This window comes from Ictalurus punctatus, chromosome 24 (genome assembly GCF_001660625.3).
Source record: "Ictalurus punctatus breed USDA103 chromosome 24, Coco_2.0, whole genome shotgun sequence".
NCBI classification, from domain to species: Eukaryota; Metazoa; Chordata; class Actinopteri; order Siluriformes; family Ictaluridae; genus Ictalurus; species Ictalurus punctatus.
Genome location: NC_030439.2, coordinates 6,418,496 through 6,435,057, shown reverse-complemented (window position 1 = coordinate 6,435,057; position 16,562 = coordinate 6,418,496). Strand labels below are relative to the sequence as shown.

The following is a 16,562-nucleotide window of genomic DNA, read 5'->3' as shown; positions in this document are numbered from 1 at the left end:
CATGTCTTTGGACTGATGGAGGAAACCCCCGCAGCACGGGGAGAACATGCAAGCTCCGCACACACAGGGCCACGGTGGGAATCGAACCCCCAACCCTGGAGGTGTGAGGCGAACGTGCTAACCACTAAGCCACTGTGTACCCCGTTTTTATTATTAACATTTATAACTGTTAAAGTGCTACCTGTTGCCCGAGCGCTATAGAGTTTTGTGTGCTTCTTTAGAATCATAAGATGCATGTGCATACCTAATTTAATGAAGTTCTGAGATTTCGTTTAGGTACTATAAGCTTTTGGGAACACTTCTTCATGCCCATTTTTAAATCAACCTGTTATAGCCATCCAAAGACTAAACTTCAACAGTGTCTTTCTTTCATAATTATTCATGTAGGAAGTCCAGAAAATTGTACTACAGTCCAGAGAAGTGTGCTTGTTGAGGTTGAGTGAGAAAGTACGATTAGTTTGCACAAGTAGTTTTAAGTTAAGATTCTAAATATGCATGAATGTTCACGTGAAAAGTCACTCACGTGTGCTGTTTTTGCCTAAATCAATTTCTTAATGAGCTCAATATCCATTAAGCACTCTAAATGTATGGCGCACATGTCGCATGGGCCACCGGGAGCTCTGGTGATGAACCTCGCTAACGTTTCTCGGCCTGTTTTTTTTGGCCTCGACGCAAAGTAAAGCAGATTAAAGGCCTGCTCGGGTGAGTGTTTCTTTATTGGGTTAGGCGTCTCCCAAGTGGAGGAGGGGAAGAGGTCGCGTGGACAGAAACGTCTCCGAGTTCAACCAAACAGTCCTAAAGTTTCCAAAAGTCAGTATGGACAGTCGATATCTGCTGTCAATTCAAATGATTGTTGTTGTAAATGTACTATATAACAGTCTGTGATTAGTTGGTCATAAATTTGAATCCCTTGCCAAATATGATCGATGAGCTTGCAAACCACAAGCCAAACCACCACTGCTCCAGCAATACAGCAACACAAAGGCTTCATTGATGAGCAGAACAGTGGGCCAGGAAAGCAACAAAAAAAAAACAACCCTGCTCTCAAGAGCAATCTCAGTCCTGTAGAAACACTTCCCTCTCACTGCCCCTTAGCTTCAGGGGATAGATTTCCAAAATAAACTCAGGAAGGTCCAGTCATACATCAGTGAAGTTAGAGGTAGTTCAAGAACAGCTGTCAGATTAAGCCACTATGAGCTCCAGTGCACAATCTACACAAAAATAGACCCCAGTTCCTCGTGCCCTTTAAATGGTTCTACCTTTCTTAATAGGTATAACGTTTTGTGATGTGCAGAATTTTCACCGTATTATGAGTTTCTGGAACTTTGTGCATGCAATCAGAACAAATGACAAATCCACAGGAAGAGTTTCATAATCCAATTTATCGTATTTTTTTTTTTTTGTACCCATGGCACATGAAGAAAAGCAACAATAATATCAAAATAATATTAAAAAAAAGGAAATCAGTAAAGTTTTACAAAGTATAGATGTGGAATGTTGTGTTTTTCCAGTATGACCATAAGGCACAGTCATTACCACTCCCTTGTATGCAAGTGTGGTCTCAGTAACCACAGAAGCTAATGTAAGGATAGATTATATGATTTCTGTACTAATTAATTGTACATTACTAGTTTTGATTAATGAAACATATGGTGTTTATGCAGTTGCACCATCCTCACTGGTTTGAGGCACACCTGAGAACACCGCCAGTATCCCTTCAATTAGAAAGGATCAACAAGATCTACGCAAACGCTATGCCTACTCTGTAGCCTATTAGCAAGAGCATCTTCAGTAAGAAATGTTAGCAAGTTTTAATCACAATAATCACAGAATTTAATCGGTAGCCAAATAACTGTCAAATCAGGAGGTTTCGGTCAAGTCCCGCCCCTAATTCGTGAGTGGTGCTATCTCTAGTTATAATTTATAATAAACATTTGATATATTATATATTTATATTTTGTGTAGATGCTTATTCTTAAGCTTTATTTCTCAAATTATAGATAAAGGTACATGATAATGTCTGTGCCTTTTAAATTCAAACAGAACCGAACAGTCGTGTGTTATTTTTCCAGTTTAACAGTTGTTATATTTTCCAGATTCATTACAATGCTGGTTCTACGTGTGCAGTGAACACAGACCCTTCCACTTGGACCCATCAAGGTAGGTCTTAATTTACCATAAATATAGTGTTGAACCTGCAACAACATACCCGATCGAACAGATCAGAAAGATCAGCCGCGTATCTAAACAACACTAACAACAATTGACCCTTCAGATGCAGTAATTCACTGAACACTTTTCCCTCGTATTGGCATCAGAATGCGTAACCAGAGTTGAGATGAAGGGCCGTATTAGGCCTCTCTTCACAGTTTTCTTTTACAGGGAAATGAAATTGTAATGGCACAAGCAAAGATCCAATACGTACTGTATTACACACAAGAACATAGCCATACTTCCAAAAAATAAAATAAAAAATAAAAAGGGAAAAGAAATAAAAATAAAAAAAAAAACAGAACTGGTCAGCGTCGTCTTCAGTGCCAAGAACAGGACATTCCAGTGGTTAAAGGACACACTTTATAACCGTGTATGGCAGGACAGTCATACAAACAACATTCATACAACTACCAGTAAATATTGCCGTTAGTCTTCTGGTCAATGGGATTCTAACACTTGGCAATATTATAGAGAAGGGTAATGAACAAAAAGCTAATTCTCACAGGGTTTGTCAAGGCATCGGTAAACAACATTCTCCTAAAAACACTACATATTGAAAGAGAAAGGCTCTTACAGAACTGTGCAAAGACAAGGAAAGGGATCACGAAAAATCCCACCCAACATTTGTCTCTGAGGAGATCCAGCGAACCTGTGAGAACACCGGGTTACACACTTCTCCTCAGACTCTGTATCAAATTTGAATTCCAGTCAAATCGTTTAACAAAACCACAAGACTTTACCGCAGTATACGAAATTTGGGGACCGGATAAAGCCCCTAGAAATTTAGCGCTGACACCCATTGAGTTTCGGCCTATGAAATCTGCATAACACTGCTAGAGTTCCATGGCACCAGAATGCTGGAGTATGAATATGCTTATTTTAACGCGAGTCTTCATCGTTGGAGTCTATTTAAACCACCAAAACCACTTAAACTCTCAGATCTTCATTTTACTCTCCTACCCATTTGTGCTCATGGTGAAAAAAAAAATCATTTAATATGTAGAATAAAAAAAATTAAAAAAAAGAAAGAAAAAAAAATAATAATAAAAAATAAATGGTGGTCACTTGAGTGCTTCTAATACTCCCACATAGTGGAGCTGTCCAGGTCATCAGCATTGGCCTTCAGAACACCAGCATGGTCTCCTTTCAGGTACTTCCCTTCACTCGACTTGATGGCCACCTTGTTGTAGTCGCAGAACTCCAGGAAGAAGTCGACTGGGGTATCGCTGCTGCTCACAACTGAAGACTCACTCCCGATCATCCAGTATTTCCCAGTGGAATCTGATCAGAGACAGAAGTCATCAGAAGACTTTTTAAAAATCATTTTATGCGCCGTTACCGATTGTTGATTTTTGGAGAATCCCGAGCCATATGTACCAAGTGGAGAAGCCTACTCACCTTGGAGACTGTAGGCCCCATTGCGGAACTCCAGGCCAAAGACATCGTAAGAGGATCGGTTGGAGTCCAGAGTCCCAGTGACCTTCCTGCAGCCGATGAAGCCGTGCTCTCCCCTCAGCACAATGATGGGCCTGTTGATCAGCTTCATCAGGAACTCCTCAGACTCTCCTACAGGGAAATAAGGTACATGAACATGGCAAATATGGTTACACTGAACAGCCTTCTAATCATTTCAGATCAGTTAGATCAAAGAGGAACTATGCTGAAAGAGAACTAGCAGAGAGTCCAATTTACCAACGAAATTCAAATAAGGGCCTGGCGTCCCATTTACACGCCGTTCTGATTTATAAAAGGCTTGGATCTTAAATTCCATCCTGAAACTGACCAAGAGAAAAAAAAAAAAAAAAAAAAAAAACTAAGAAAAGAAATGTTGTTAACCAGTGTTAACATTATCAACAGAAGAAAGAAAGGAAGAAGAGAAGAGAAGAGAATGAAGGAAGGAAGGAGAGGAGAGAAGAGAAGGAAGGAAGAAAGGAAGAAGAGAATGAAGGAAGGAAGAAGAGAAGAAAATGAAAGGAAGAGAAAGAAGGAAGAAAGGAAGAAGAGAAGAGAATGAAGAAAGGAAGAAGCGAATGAAGGAAGAAGAAGAGAAGAGAATGAAGGAAGAAGAAGAGAATGAAGGAAGGAGAGAAGCGAATGAAGGAAGGAGAAGAGAATGAAGGAAGGAGAGAAGCGAATGAAGGAAGGAGAGAAGCGAATGAAGGAAGGAGAGAAGCGAATGAAGGAAGGAAGAAGCGAATGAAGGAAGAAGAGAAGCGAATGAAGGAAGAAGAGAAGCGAATGAAGGAAGGAGAGAAGAGAATGAAGGAAGGAGAGAAGAGAATGAAGGAAGGAGAGAAGAGAATGAAGGAAGGAGAGAAGAGAATGAAGGAAGAAGAGAAGGAAGAAAAAGTAAGGAATGAAAGAAGGAAGGAAGAAGAGAAGGAAGGGTGTATGAACTTGCTTTGTTAGTAAGCACAGAATTTCCACTTTATCAGCAAGTTACCATCAGTAATGATTTAACCTGCCATGTTTATTGCTTGTATTCCACCATTGAAGGATATTTGATTGCATTCTCGAGGTCGAGTCGATGTCCCCATTCATGTGCTCACGACTAAGATAATTAGTGATTCATAAACCGGCCACAGGTAGAGAGGATTTAGGAACTTTTTTTGTGAGCATGTCCATATTTGGAATTCTACAGAAATGTGCTGAAGGCCAGAACTCACCTGCAGAATCGATGCTGGCAGCCAGCTGCCCGTTCTTTTTGGCTGCCACGTATTTTCCATTGGAGGCACGGAGGGTAATTTTCTTGCCTCGCCATTCGATATCGAAATAGCAGTTGGCAGTCCTGATTGCAAGGAAAATTATGAGACAGATTATAAAAGTGATCCTCCAGAGCACCTCTTTCCCTGTCAAATATCTGCTGACCAATTCCAGCACCATCCTACATTTCTGCATGCAGAGCCAAAGCGGCAGTGTGTAGACCTTTTCCTTGGCATTCACCAACCATCCTTACACCCTAGCTAATCCTTACTGACCCCACACACACACTGTACATTCGTGCTACATAATAGTGGAGGGTTTTTTTCCCCAAACAGACACAAGTCAATGGTAGAAAAACAAGAGATTTCCCTAGAGGGAAGGACATAGCTTTAGGAGAAACATTCTGCCCAGTACTATGGCCCCTGTAATGTTTACTTAGCCTTCAACAGGAACAGAATGTCATTAGTTACATAGACCAATGCCATGAAGTTTTTGACCAAGACTTACTTGGTGGAAGCGGTACACTGCAGTCCACCATTAGCAGTGAGTGTCCAGTATTTTCCAGTGCAGGTCCTGAAAGCGCACTTCTTTGTATCTTTACTGATCTCCATCTGAAAGGTCTCTTGATCGCTCTCTTCGTCCTGGTTGGCGGACAGGTCCATTCCTGAAAGAGGGATAAGCAGAACACTGCAAGTCTCATTATCAGGATAATCAGAAGTCTTTTCTTATCATCAGCAAGAGGAGGAAAACGTATCTTTGGTCTGGTTATCACATGTAAACGAGCAGAATGTGTCGGGGACAAAAAGCCGATCTCCGAGATCAGTGACGGTTTCCTTATTTACAGCGAGTAAATCAACAAGATCTTTGTCTTACTCCCAAATGCACAGGCGCGCATACGGACCTGTACACGTTAAAAGGAGTTAATCTTTTCTGTAACTGTGGACCATCACGTCTCCCGCTGAGCATCTTGGCAGAACAGTTGTGACTCAGTCTACCAGAATGCATCCGGTTTACAAAAGCCAAGGAAAAGCAGACCACCAGTTATATACACAGACATCTCCTAAATCCTTACAGTGCAATTATGAACACAATAGCTACACAATGAGTCATGCGATCACTGCAGAACCCCCACATAAAAATAAATAAATAAATAAATAAATAAATAAATAAATAAAAGATCTTTTGGGTAAACAGTAAAAATGATGACAATTTATTTACAGTCAGGATACTTTATCATTTTTTTTCAAGGCTAGGTCTTCTTTAGTAATCTTTTCCTGCTTCAACAACCACCTCGATCCACGCAATGGTAAAAGTAGAACAGACGCCTGGCCTCTGGAAAGCAAGATTGAATTTCGACTGAAATACGCAAGCCTGAACGAGCAAGGAAAATAAACGACCACGATGAGAACCACATGGTTGCGAGTGGAAAAAAAAAAAAAAAAAAATTCTTTATGGAGAACCCTGCTTTAAAACACAGACTGACCAAAGGGAATATGTTCTTCATCATTTTTAGGGACCCAAGCAGCTAACTTCCTCTGCAGCAATTTTTTATAAGCCACTGACTGACATATCCCTACCCCCCAACACACACAGTCTCACAGATGCCCAGTTGATCCATCCACACCATGGCAACTGGAGCAGGGGAGCTAGGCTGCTATTCAATCAGACCTCAAAGGGATGGCTTCAGATACCACTAGGACGTTTGCTGTTACACAATAGGAGGGAATGTTGGGATAATAATGTTAACACAGGGAGGAGGCTATTGCGAAGAAATTCACAAGAGTTAAAAATCTTAACTCAGCTGAACATTTGTATTGTCAGCAGTGTGAACTGTGCTGCAGATGTTATCAACATGGCAGAACAAAAGCAGGCAGGAAATCATTTCCGCATTCGTGGTGGATCGGTACACTGATCCGCATGGCACCGAAAGAGAAGAACAGCAGGACGTGGAAGAGGGAAATCTAATGTTTTAAACAGAAAGATGAGCTGAATGACAGCTTGCTTAAGCAACTCACTGGTTTTCTATGACGGACAGCTGCTCTTCCAGGCAGGCGCCATTGTCCTGAAGAACATGGCTGCCTACGAGGTCGAGCAGCTGGGGTGCACAGGCAGCCAAGGCCAGATCACACGGCCTTTGTTCTCGCTCAACTCAACCACACCACCCTCCACATGCCTAAGGAAGAAAATCTCAGCCTCCTCCGAACACAAATCTGCAGACGGCAGACAAAGAAAGAACTGAAACGCCACTGAACATGGTGACTAAACAACTTTAACACACTTGACAAGTTAAATTATTAGCAAAGGTCACATTCAAGTAGGCCGTGAAGCATTCTAATCAGGGAAGACTTTTTACAAGATGAAGATCCTAATTCAAGCCAGATGCTTATGGCAATACATCTAAATCATGAAGAAGCACAACGCCATAGCAGTCCCTCACATCACCAGCATAAAAGAATCCAAGACCCCCCTCAAAAAACAAAGGCGACCTCGTCTATTCTGTCATGCGGAGACCATGCGCATTAGGCTTGCTTTTGGCTCTGGCTTGCTTCCATGCCACCAGGCCTGAGACCAGAAATCTAGGTTCCTGACATAGTACAGTATGCCCTGCACCCACCAACACCCCTCACAACCCTGTCCATCGTCCCTAAAATAAGCTGACGTGTAGGGGGAGGGGCCAGGTCATCACATCCAAACATTATGACATCTCTTCATATTTCAACAACAATCAAATCCATTATTTCAGCCTCGCTCCAGCCGACTTATTCCTCCTAGAGTGGACTGTAATGGCTTCTTTCGCTCTTAATTTAATTACCACAAACTGGATCCTCCACAATGCAGCACTTGTGGAATTCCATGAGAAACGGGCAAGCCTCAGTGCTGACGCGGGCCAGCAGATTATTTTCAGGCTCGGATTCTCTGCCTGCCATCTCAATATTCACAGGCAGGCTCAGAAAGAGAGGAAAAGAGGAAAGACAAAATGGATGCTGCTGTGCAGCAGTCCAACCCATCACTAAAAAGAGCGAGAAGGAACGTTTTCGCGATGCATGAGCATTTTTAAAGAGCTATGGATGTGAGCATTACAAATGAACTTTGCAAGCTACAGTTTTTCCCTTTTCTTTGGCAGAGTCACCCATTAGTTTTATCCACAGCCACACAGGGACCACAAACCATGAAATACAGGCTCTATAATTAAGAACGGAATGATATGTAATCATAAGGGATTCAGGATGAGATATATCTATATATACACATTATTTGTAGAAGTTAAAGCTGGCTAATAATAATAGAGCATTCTGATGAATCATGCATTCTGGCCAGTGGGTATTTCTGATGGGTAACTGGGAAATAAATGGACCAGACATTTACAGAGCCTGATGGGAAAACCAGTGAGACGTCCACCCTACCTTGCCTGGTGGACACATTCCTGTCGTTAGCAGCGGTGAGCACTACTTGAGGGTGGCTCTGCTCCAGGACGAACAGCTCGTCTTTGCCCACTTTGGTACTCTTGCCGGACTTCATGGTGCCACTGGGTCCGGATGGGGCCAGGTATTTCCCCACTCCGTCCCGGAACGCTACCTTCCCGGAGCGGAACTCCAGCGTGTAGCCGGTGCTCTTGTCGGGCTTCTGCGCCAGCGTGCCATCGTTTCTGAGGAATCGGTTGTCCGAGGTCTGCAGATGATACTTCTGCTCATGAAAGACGAGTGTGATGAGCGAGTCTACGCCCCACGGAACGTCGCGGTCGATGGCCACCTCGTCGTCCTTGGCGCTCAAGTGCGCGTATCTCTTGCGCGTCACGCTGAACAGGTTGAGCTGCGGGTGCATGGCGATGTGCACGCTCCATTTCTCCGCGTGGCCCGAGCTCTGCGCGAAGCACGAGATGCGGTCCTCGGTGCCGCCCAGGTAGCGCCGGTGCGGCTCGGACTGCAGAGACCAGCGGCCGTCGTCGTGCGCCGTCACCACGAAGCGGCAGTCGTCGCTCGGCACCTCGGCGTCTCCGGTCACGTTGCCGTCCTTGTCGGCGGCGATGTAGCGGCCCAGGTGGCTCTTCAAGAAGAACACGTTCGAGTCATCACTGTCCTGCTCCAGCGTCCAGATTTGCTTCTTCTTCATGCTCGTGGCTGAGGCGTTGATCTTAAAGCCGAACGTCTCAGCTGTGAGATATTTGTTTCCACAGTTGATGAGTCCGAATTGGATGGTCAGCATGTCGCTGGTTCCGTTAGACGTCATGTCGGCTGCAAGTTGAGGAGAGTGTGTCTACTGCACTGGAGAGGTGTGTGTGTGTTTCTGTGCCGCTGCTGCACCAGTGATCCCCGTGTGCGTATGCGCGTGCGTGTGCGCGTGTATGTCCTGACTCTTTGTTTGGGGAGCGTCGCCACTCACAGCACGCGTGTCCACACGCAGCTGAAGCTTTTATACACGTGAGTGATGTCAGGCGCACAGCCCCGCCCACTTTCACTAAAATTCCCCACATCTGTATTGTTTTGTCAGCAGGATTATCTATTAGATTGAAATAGTTGTTATAGGTAACATGTTAACAGCAGGGGTAAAGTAGATGTGTGCTGTTATTTGCATTCATCAGTTCATGCACTTTTATTAGATTGGGTTTATTTGGCAATGATATTGTGGAAAAGATTCAAACTATCTGTTTCTGTTGGTTCATTTAACTGACTATATGATTGGCTGGCATTTATGGTTTCTATATTACTTGTTTGTGTGTTTTGGCATCAAAATATTAATATATATATATATATATATATATTTTAATCCTGAGGCAAAGATTAATTACACTTTTCTTTAAAGACCAAATGTATGTACCCTGTGGGGGCATGGTGGCTTAGTGGTTACCACGTTTGTCGTGCACCTCTGGGGTTAGGGGTTTGAATGTGGAGTTTGCATGTTCTCCCCATGCTTTGGAGCTTCCTCCAGGTACTCTGGTTTCCTCACCCATTCCTTAAATATGCATTGTAGGCTGATTGGCATTTCCAAATTGTCAATAATGTGCGAATGTGTCCTGCGTGATGCGCCAATGTGTGAATGTGTGTGCGATTGTGCCCTGCAATGGGTTGGCACCCCGTTCAGGGTGTCCCCTGCCTTGTGCCCCGAGTTCCCCGGGATAGACTCCAGGTTCCACGCGACTCTGTGTAGGATAAGCGGTACGGAAAATGGATGGATGGATGGATGTAGCCAGAAGGAACAATACAGTTTTGACTGCATTTCTCTATGAAGCAGTGTGAAACTGTATTATTATTATCAGTGCTATGATTTACATATTTATCAAGTGATGAAATCCCTCGAAGCTCAGGTCCACTTCCTTTTTACACTTACCAAATGTGGTGCGGTGTTGCTCCCCAGTGCAAATTGTACTATTATTGTGATCATTAATTCATTCATTAGTTCACTTTCAGTTACCACTTTATCCTGGTCAGGCTTGTGGTTGGTTCCAGAGCCTATACTGGGAGAACACTAGGCATGAGGCTTTAATACACCCTGGATGGGACTCCCGTCCATCACATGTGGGTGCCCATAGACATGCATACGCACACACACACACACTCATACACTCATTCACACCTAGGGGCATTTTAATGTAGCCAAACGACCTACTGGCATGTTTTTGGAGGTGGAAGGGAACCCAGAGGAAAAGGAGAGAACATCCGAAATTTCACACGGACTCACCTCAGAAGCACCCACTGTACCCTCGTGCCGCTATGGACTGCCATAAATTGTGGTTGTGATTTCGGCAAACCAAAATTGATGCGAAGGTAAAATACGTATAAGCTGTGTGTTATCTTGACCAGAATTATGTACGTCTCATGGATGCTATGATTTGAAACACTCTCAGAAACACTCATCTGAAACATCTGCCATCAGTCAGGATGCATCTGGTACAAAACAAAATATTTAACATAGAAATTAATGTATGAATGTATGCCATCCATCCAAAGCCTCTGAACCAGCTGCCACAAAACTGCTACAAAGCACCACTGATATGTGTATATACAGTGCTTTTCCTTGTAAATGCAGTCACATTGTGTTGCCAAAAATGCTGTTGGTGTGCATGAACAAAAAGTCTCGTTTCACCAAAAGACACAATACCACTTTTGATGCTTGGTGAAGTTTGGGAGTGAAGTTTTGTGAGATGCTCTTGTGCAATGCTTTCAAACAGATGTTGTGCTTAATGATTGTTTGTCTGTTTCTTTGTGTTTTTTTTCTTTTGTGTTGAAAATGATTTGTTTTTCATTCTCTCCAGACTGGGCATCACCGGAACTGCTTTGCGCTGGGTGGATTCCTATCTCTCAGACAGATCCTTCAAGGTATCATGGAGGGGAGGTATTTCTGAAACTCAGCAACTCACAACTGGGGTTCCTCAGGGGTCAGTTCTGGGTACACTGCTCTTTTCTTTTTATGCTACATCTCTGGGGCAGGTGATTGGGTCTCATGACTTCTCATACCACTGCTATGCTGATGACACCCAGCTCTATTTGTCCTTCCAGCCTGGTGATCCGTCCGTCTCTACACGAATCTCTGCTTACCTGTCGGACATCTCGGACTGGATGAGGGAACACCACCTTAAGCTCAACTTGGCAAAATCTGAGCTTCTCGTCATCCCAGGATACACCCTTCAATCAACCACAACCTCACTGTACAGCTCGGCTCAACCACACTCAAGCCAACCAGGAAGGCCAGGAACCTTGGGGTGATTCTTGATGACAGCTTGACCTTTACAGACCACATCTCAACAACTGCACGGTCCTGTAGGTTCTTTCTGTACAACATCAAGGAAATCAGACCCTACCTCACCGAACAGGCCACACAGATACTAGTCCAGGCTCTGGACTATTATACCCCAGGGAAACAGGACATGGTAAAAAAGTTGCTGAGCATTGAGAGAACAGTTTATACAAGAACAATTTATTTGTTTCAGTTATATTTTTGACAGAAAATACTATTCGCAGTCCGAACAGGATTTCACAGAGGTTGTCTTTTTTTATGATTGTTGTGGCCAAAAATGCTTGATTTTGCTGCGGCTTTTTCCCAAATTTGGTTTTCCCAACCTGGGGAGTTTTTTCCCCCGGAACACTACTTGAATCGGCGAAATTGCAATCGCATGAAATAGTTGTGCACGGTCTTTCGCAGTGATATTCGATGGTAAACACGTCGTGATGACGTCGCACGATGTGTCTTGGGCCAAATCTAAGGAAAATCTGGGGTAATTCCGTAAAATTGTGGCGTTTGCCTGATTTTGCGTTCTTTTCCGCGATCGCAAAATTGCTCAATCCTGGAGGGACTGTATTATTTTAAAAGGTAATTCTAACAAAGATAAATAATCGCTCTTGTTGTTTGAAAAGTTTGTTATTTTGTGAATTGGTTATTTAAACTGTCATTTAGGAAGCCAATAATGCTGTCAGGCGCTATATTTTTAGCAGTCATATGAGCAAAATATTGAACGTTTAGCTCACAACAGTCCCACTCCGTTGAAGGGATTGCTAGTGGGATGTGCAGTTTTGACTTTAAAATGAGTGCGGCTTCACTGGCGAGTGGGAGCATGAGGAAACAAAACTCAAACTGTTCCTCTACACAAAGATCTATTCACAGCCTGCACACACGCATTGCATGGTTCAGGAAGATACAGTCAAATAAACAGTGTCTCCGTCCAAATAATACTGGCAGCCGTTCAGTCAGCGAGTATGTTGGAGCTGACAAACTTTGTTTTATCATACGGTTCACTGTGGGATTAACAAATCGGATGTAAAGCGTGTGAAACCCCTAACACTTACTGACATTAAACCGATTCTGCAAAAAGATGTCATGCAGTATCTGGAGAAAAGCACAGAGGTTTTAAATATAACCGTGTGCTGTTCACAGTCAAATTTTGAGGGTCACATTACAGCAAGAGCATTTTACGATGCAAACTTTAAATAAGCTATTTGTCGGTACTGCAGGAAAAAAGTCTTTCTTTCGTAGAAAACTGCTTACCTTTAAATAATAGGGCATATCTATGATTATAATAAAAAATAACTCTTTTCTAAATAACCACAGTGGTTTAGTTGTGTACTTTTCTATTTATTTTTATTCTCAGCATCTAGTTATCGTACATACTGTAGCTTTCTGCACTTTTTGCTATTAGTATTATCAAGAAGTACAAGAAGATACAAAAAAAAAAGAGAGAAATGACTGTGTGTGTAAGGATAGGCGAAATCTGTAGCTTGCTGGTTTTGTTCTGTTATCTCTCACCCAGGTGGTTACTTTATTTCTTTAAAATGTAACCCATATAATGTAGCCATCTTCCTTTTAACATGTGATGTATTGTTTTCATGCATTGCTATTATTCCTGAGATATGTCTATGAATATTTTATACCTGCTAGTCATGACTATTCATAATCACACCCTCGAATAATATTATCATTAGCTGTTACATGTAGGTGCAAACATGTTTTCAGTGCCCATGTCGGTTTCCTCCTACCTCCCAGAAACATACCAGTAGGTGAAAATGTCCCTGTGGGTGAATGAGTGTGTCCCATCCAGGGAGTACTCCAACCTCATGCCCAGAGTTCTCGGAATAAGTTCTGGATCCATTGCAGCCATGACTAAGATAAAAACAATTCTTGAATAAAGGCAAATGAATAAATAATAGGTAGAAGTTTATAATAAATACAGCTGCTGCTTATTTTGAAAAAGAGTAGTGAAGTAGTCAAATCTGATAGCTGCCCATTTGTGGTGTGCTGTATATATAGTATATATACTAGCCAAGTGGTAGCTCAGCCGTTAAGACGTTGGACTTTGAGTTCAAATCCCAGCACTGATAGGCTGCCACTGTTGGGCCCTTGAGCATGGCCCTCAACCCTCAACTGCTCAGTTGTATAAAAATGAGAAATTTGTAAGTCACTCTGGATAAGGGTGCCTGCCAAATGCTATAATGTAAACATTATAGTAGCTTATTGTACTGTAGGATTCAGCAAACTAATGCTAGTTTACTAGAGTAAATGAGCTAGCTATTATTGTGATCAAGAAAGAGAAAAGCATTTTCTATGTCACTAACAAGGGGGGCACGGTGACTTAGTGGTTAACGTGTTTCCATGGAACTACAGGGTTGTGGGTTTGATTCACAGAGTTTGCATGTTTCTTCGGGGCTTTTCCTCCCCCAATCCTGCTGTGTAGGCTAATCAGCATTTCTAAATTGTGTGAATGGGTGTGTGATTGTGCCCTGAATTGGGTTGGCACCCTGTCCAGGTTGTCCCCCGTCAACAGCAATAGCATCAGTCAAAGCAGAAGTCTTTTTTCTGAATAATGTTTAATCAGGTTGGAACACGCATCACTGTTTAACATCATTAAAACCTGATCCAAGTTAACAGCTGCATTCATACTGAGTTGTCCTGACAGAAAGGTGCTGTTCTGTGCGTGACAGTTCTCCAGGTTCCTCATTTTGCTCTCGATATCCCTTTAAGTCACGAAAGGATGCATGCAAATGATTTTTCTCATGTGATATCGATAAGATCTCAGATTTTGAATAGCTTGTAAAAATAGAGGGATACAAATAGATAGGTATTTCACCTTCTCTCAGTGTTGGTGCAAGTCTAAAAAGCGACTGCAGGAAAGAACTCATGAAACCGGAAATTTGTAGGATTGGACTGCTTGAGCATTTGTCTAGGATACATATTTTTTTTTAATACATCATACTGAATATCTAGCTGAGCGATTCATTTTCCAGCATAAAATAATTAGAACATATCCAAGTCGTGTTTTTGATGAAGTTCCTCTTAATGATACACACATGGAGTAACTGATGAGTGGCCATCTCGGCGCTATAGGACTCTGTAGAGATCTTTGTTCACATGATAAAGCCACTGTAGTTACCATGGCGACAGAGCTCCAAATCTGCTCTTCTGAAAAACATGGCTTATCTGGGTATAGCCATGAGCGCAAGAGCAACAGTGACACAAAGAAATCCTTTTCTTAAAGTTCTTAAATGTACAGTTTCGCGAGATGCACTACTACACACTTAAGGATTAGCCTAATAAAATGGGAAGTGAAAAGTGCTGATCTGAGCTAGGCTAGACCCTTTGCCTAAATAAACATGGTGTGCAAAGCAAACTCATTAGGCGTAGCTTCCGAGGGTGATGTCCTGAATAGTGTTGTCCCTATTACAGATGTGTTTGTGTGGACAGAGGGACAGTGGCATACAAAGCTCTGGATGACTGTATTCATCAGTGGCATGCAGCCAAAATGCAGATTTGTCTGAGATATTGCTTCAGTTTGCTTTTGAACTCTACTACTTATCCTTTGTGTGCTGTGCACTGTATTTGTCTTCCTTTCTCCACCCTCGTCTCTTCCTCTCTCTGTCTGAGTGTTGGCTTTGGCATCACTGGGGAGGAGGTGCAGTGTCCTGCATATCGATGGTGTGCTGCAGCACTGCGTCAGGTGTGACTTGCCAGCTCTTTCTGAACAGACAGAGGCATCAATCGCCTTCACGTGCTTTCACCACCGAGCCAATCAGACAAGCATTCCCCGTCTCATCCCACCCTCCCCCGACCATGATGAGCCAGCATGCGGCTGTGAGCCGTTAAATTACACTGGCTCTTTGTGTGCACTGTGAACACCGATATCTAACATCAGCCGGTTTAACAGTGCTGGTATACACTGCTGTCATCCTGTATTTCTTTTGATTTGTGTGAATTTGTATTATTAATATACACTGCTTAAAACTATTCCAATGGGGGTTTTTTTAATGTATTTTTTTTTTATTCAGCATGCATTAGGTGTCAGTTTGCATGATTCATATCCTCCGGGAAGCATCACATCCTTTGGGCAGGTTTAAATCTCTAATAACACGGCACCATGTCGTTTTCCAGGGATGTGTTGCTGAATAAAAAATAGATTATCCATGCAGTGAGCTGTACCGTACTGTACTGTAACCTCTATTTTAAACTATAATGCCTCTGTCTAGCATTGGAGAGATATTTGGTTCTGATGTTCTGCTAACTCACACTTATACCTCTCAGGGGCTGACCCAGCAGGCACTGCTGTGTTGTGTGCACCGGAGCACCCTGCCAGACGTTCGCTGACCTGAATGCATTTCTCTGAGCCAGCATCTTCCTTCTCTGTGCCAGCAGGCTGGGCGCTAACAGTCATGCAGGTTCCAACGCCCAGTCTGATACCTCTGTTTTCCTTAGGGTGTTCACACTGACTCAATGACCGACATACACTACAGTGTGCTGCTCCTTATGGGTCACGTGCTGCTCTGCATTGCCTCATGTGTAGGCAGTTGATTTTAGCTTGTTGGGGTTTTTGTTTTTTTAGTTTTGTAATTGTTTCAGTGATTTCCATTATGAATTTTTCCTAATGATGATTTAAGGTTTGTTTTTAAGAGTCCACACACTCATAGTTCAGTTACAGATCCAAGACATGGAAGGAAACCTGTCCACATACAAAAGAGTTTCCAGAACATTCCGGAAGACCATCAGTAAGAAGTAGAGAAAATGGGGAGCCACCGTGACGTTGTCAAAAACAGGATGTCCTTCCAAAATAGACTAAAGGACAAGACAAAAAACCTTTCATTGAGGCTGCCAAGAGATCTACTGTAACATCAAAGGAGCCGCAGGAATATCTGGTGTGTACTGATCATTCCCTGCAAGTGACAAACAAT

The 16,562-nt window shown here is 42.8% G+C and overlaps 1 protein-coding gene across 1 annotated transcript; it reads right to left on the bottom strand.

Annotated features, from left to right (window-relative positions):
- Positions 1 to 1,364: 1,364 nt before the first annotated feature.
- Positions 1,365 to 9,144, bottom strand: fscn1a (fascin actin-bundling protein 1a). Its single transcript, XM_017455129.3, has 5 exons — positions 8,322 to 9,144; positions 5,425 to 5,581; positions 4,881 to 5,002; positions 3,613 to 3,780; positions 1,365 to 3,495 (listed from the first exon to the last, which is right to left on the bottom strand). The coding sequence occupies exons 1-5, from the start codon at positions 9,142 to 9,144 to the stop codon at positions 3,290 to 3,292; spliced, it is 1,476 nt and encodes a 491-aa protein (XP_017310618.1). The 3' UTR covers positions 1,365 to 3,289.
- Between the last annotated feature and the right edge of the window lie 7,418 nt (positions 9,145 to 16,562).

Coding starts and splice junctions, on each gene's coding strand:
- fscn1a (XM_017455129.3), bottom strand. CDS start 9,144: ATGACGTCTAACGGAACCAGCGACATGCTGACCATCCAATTCGGACTC. Junction 3,781..4,880: donor TGCCAGCATCGATTCTGCAG/GTGAGTTCTGGC, acceptor ATTTCCCTGTAG/GAGAGTCTGAGGAGTTCCTG. Junction 3,496..3,612: donor TGGGGCCTACAGTCTCCAAG/GTGAGTAGGCTT, acceptor GTCTCTGATCAG/ATTCCACTGGGAAATACTGG.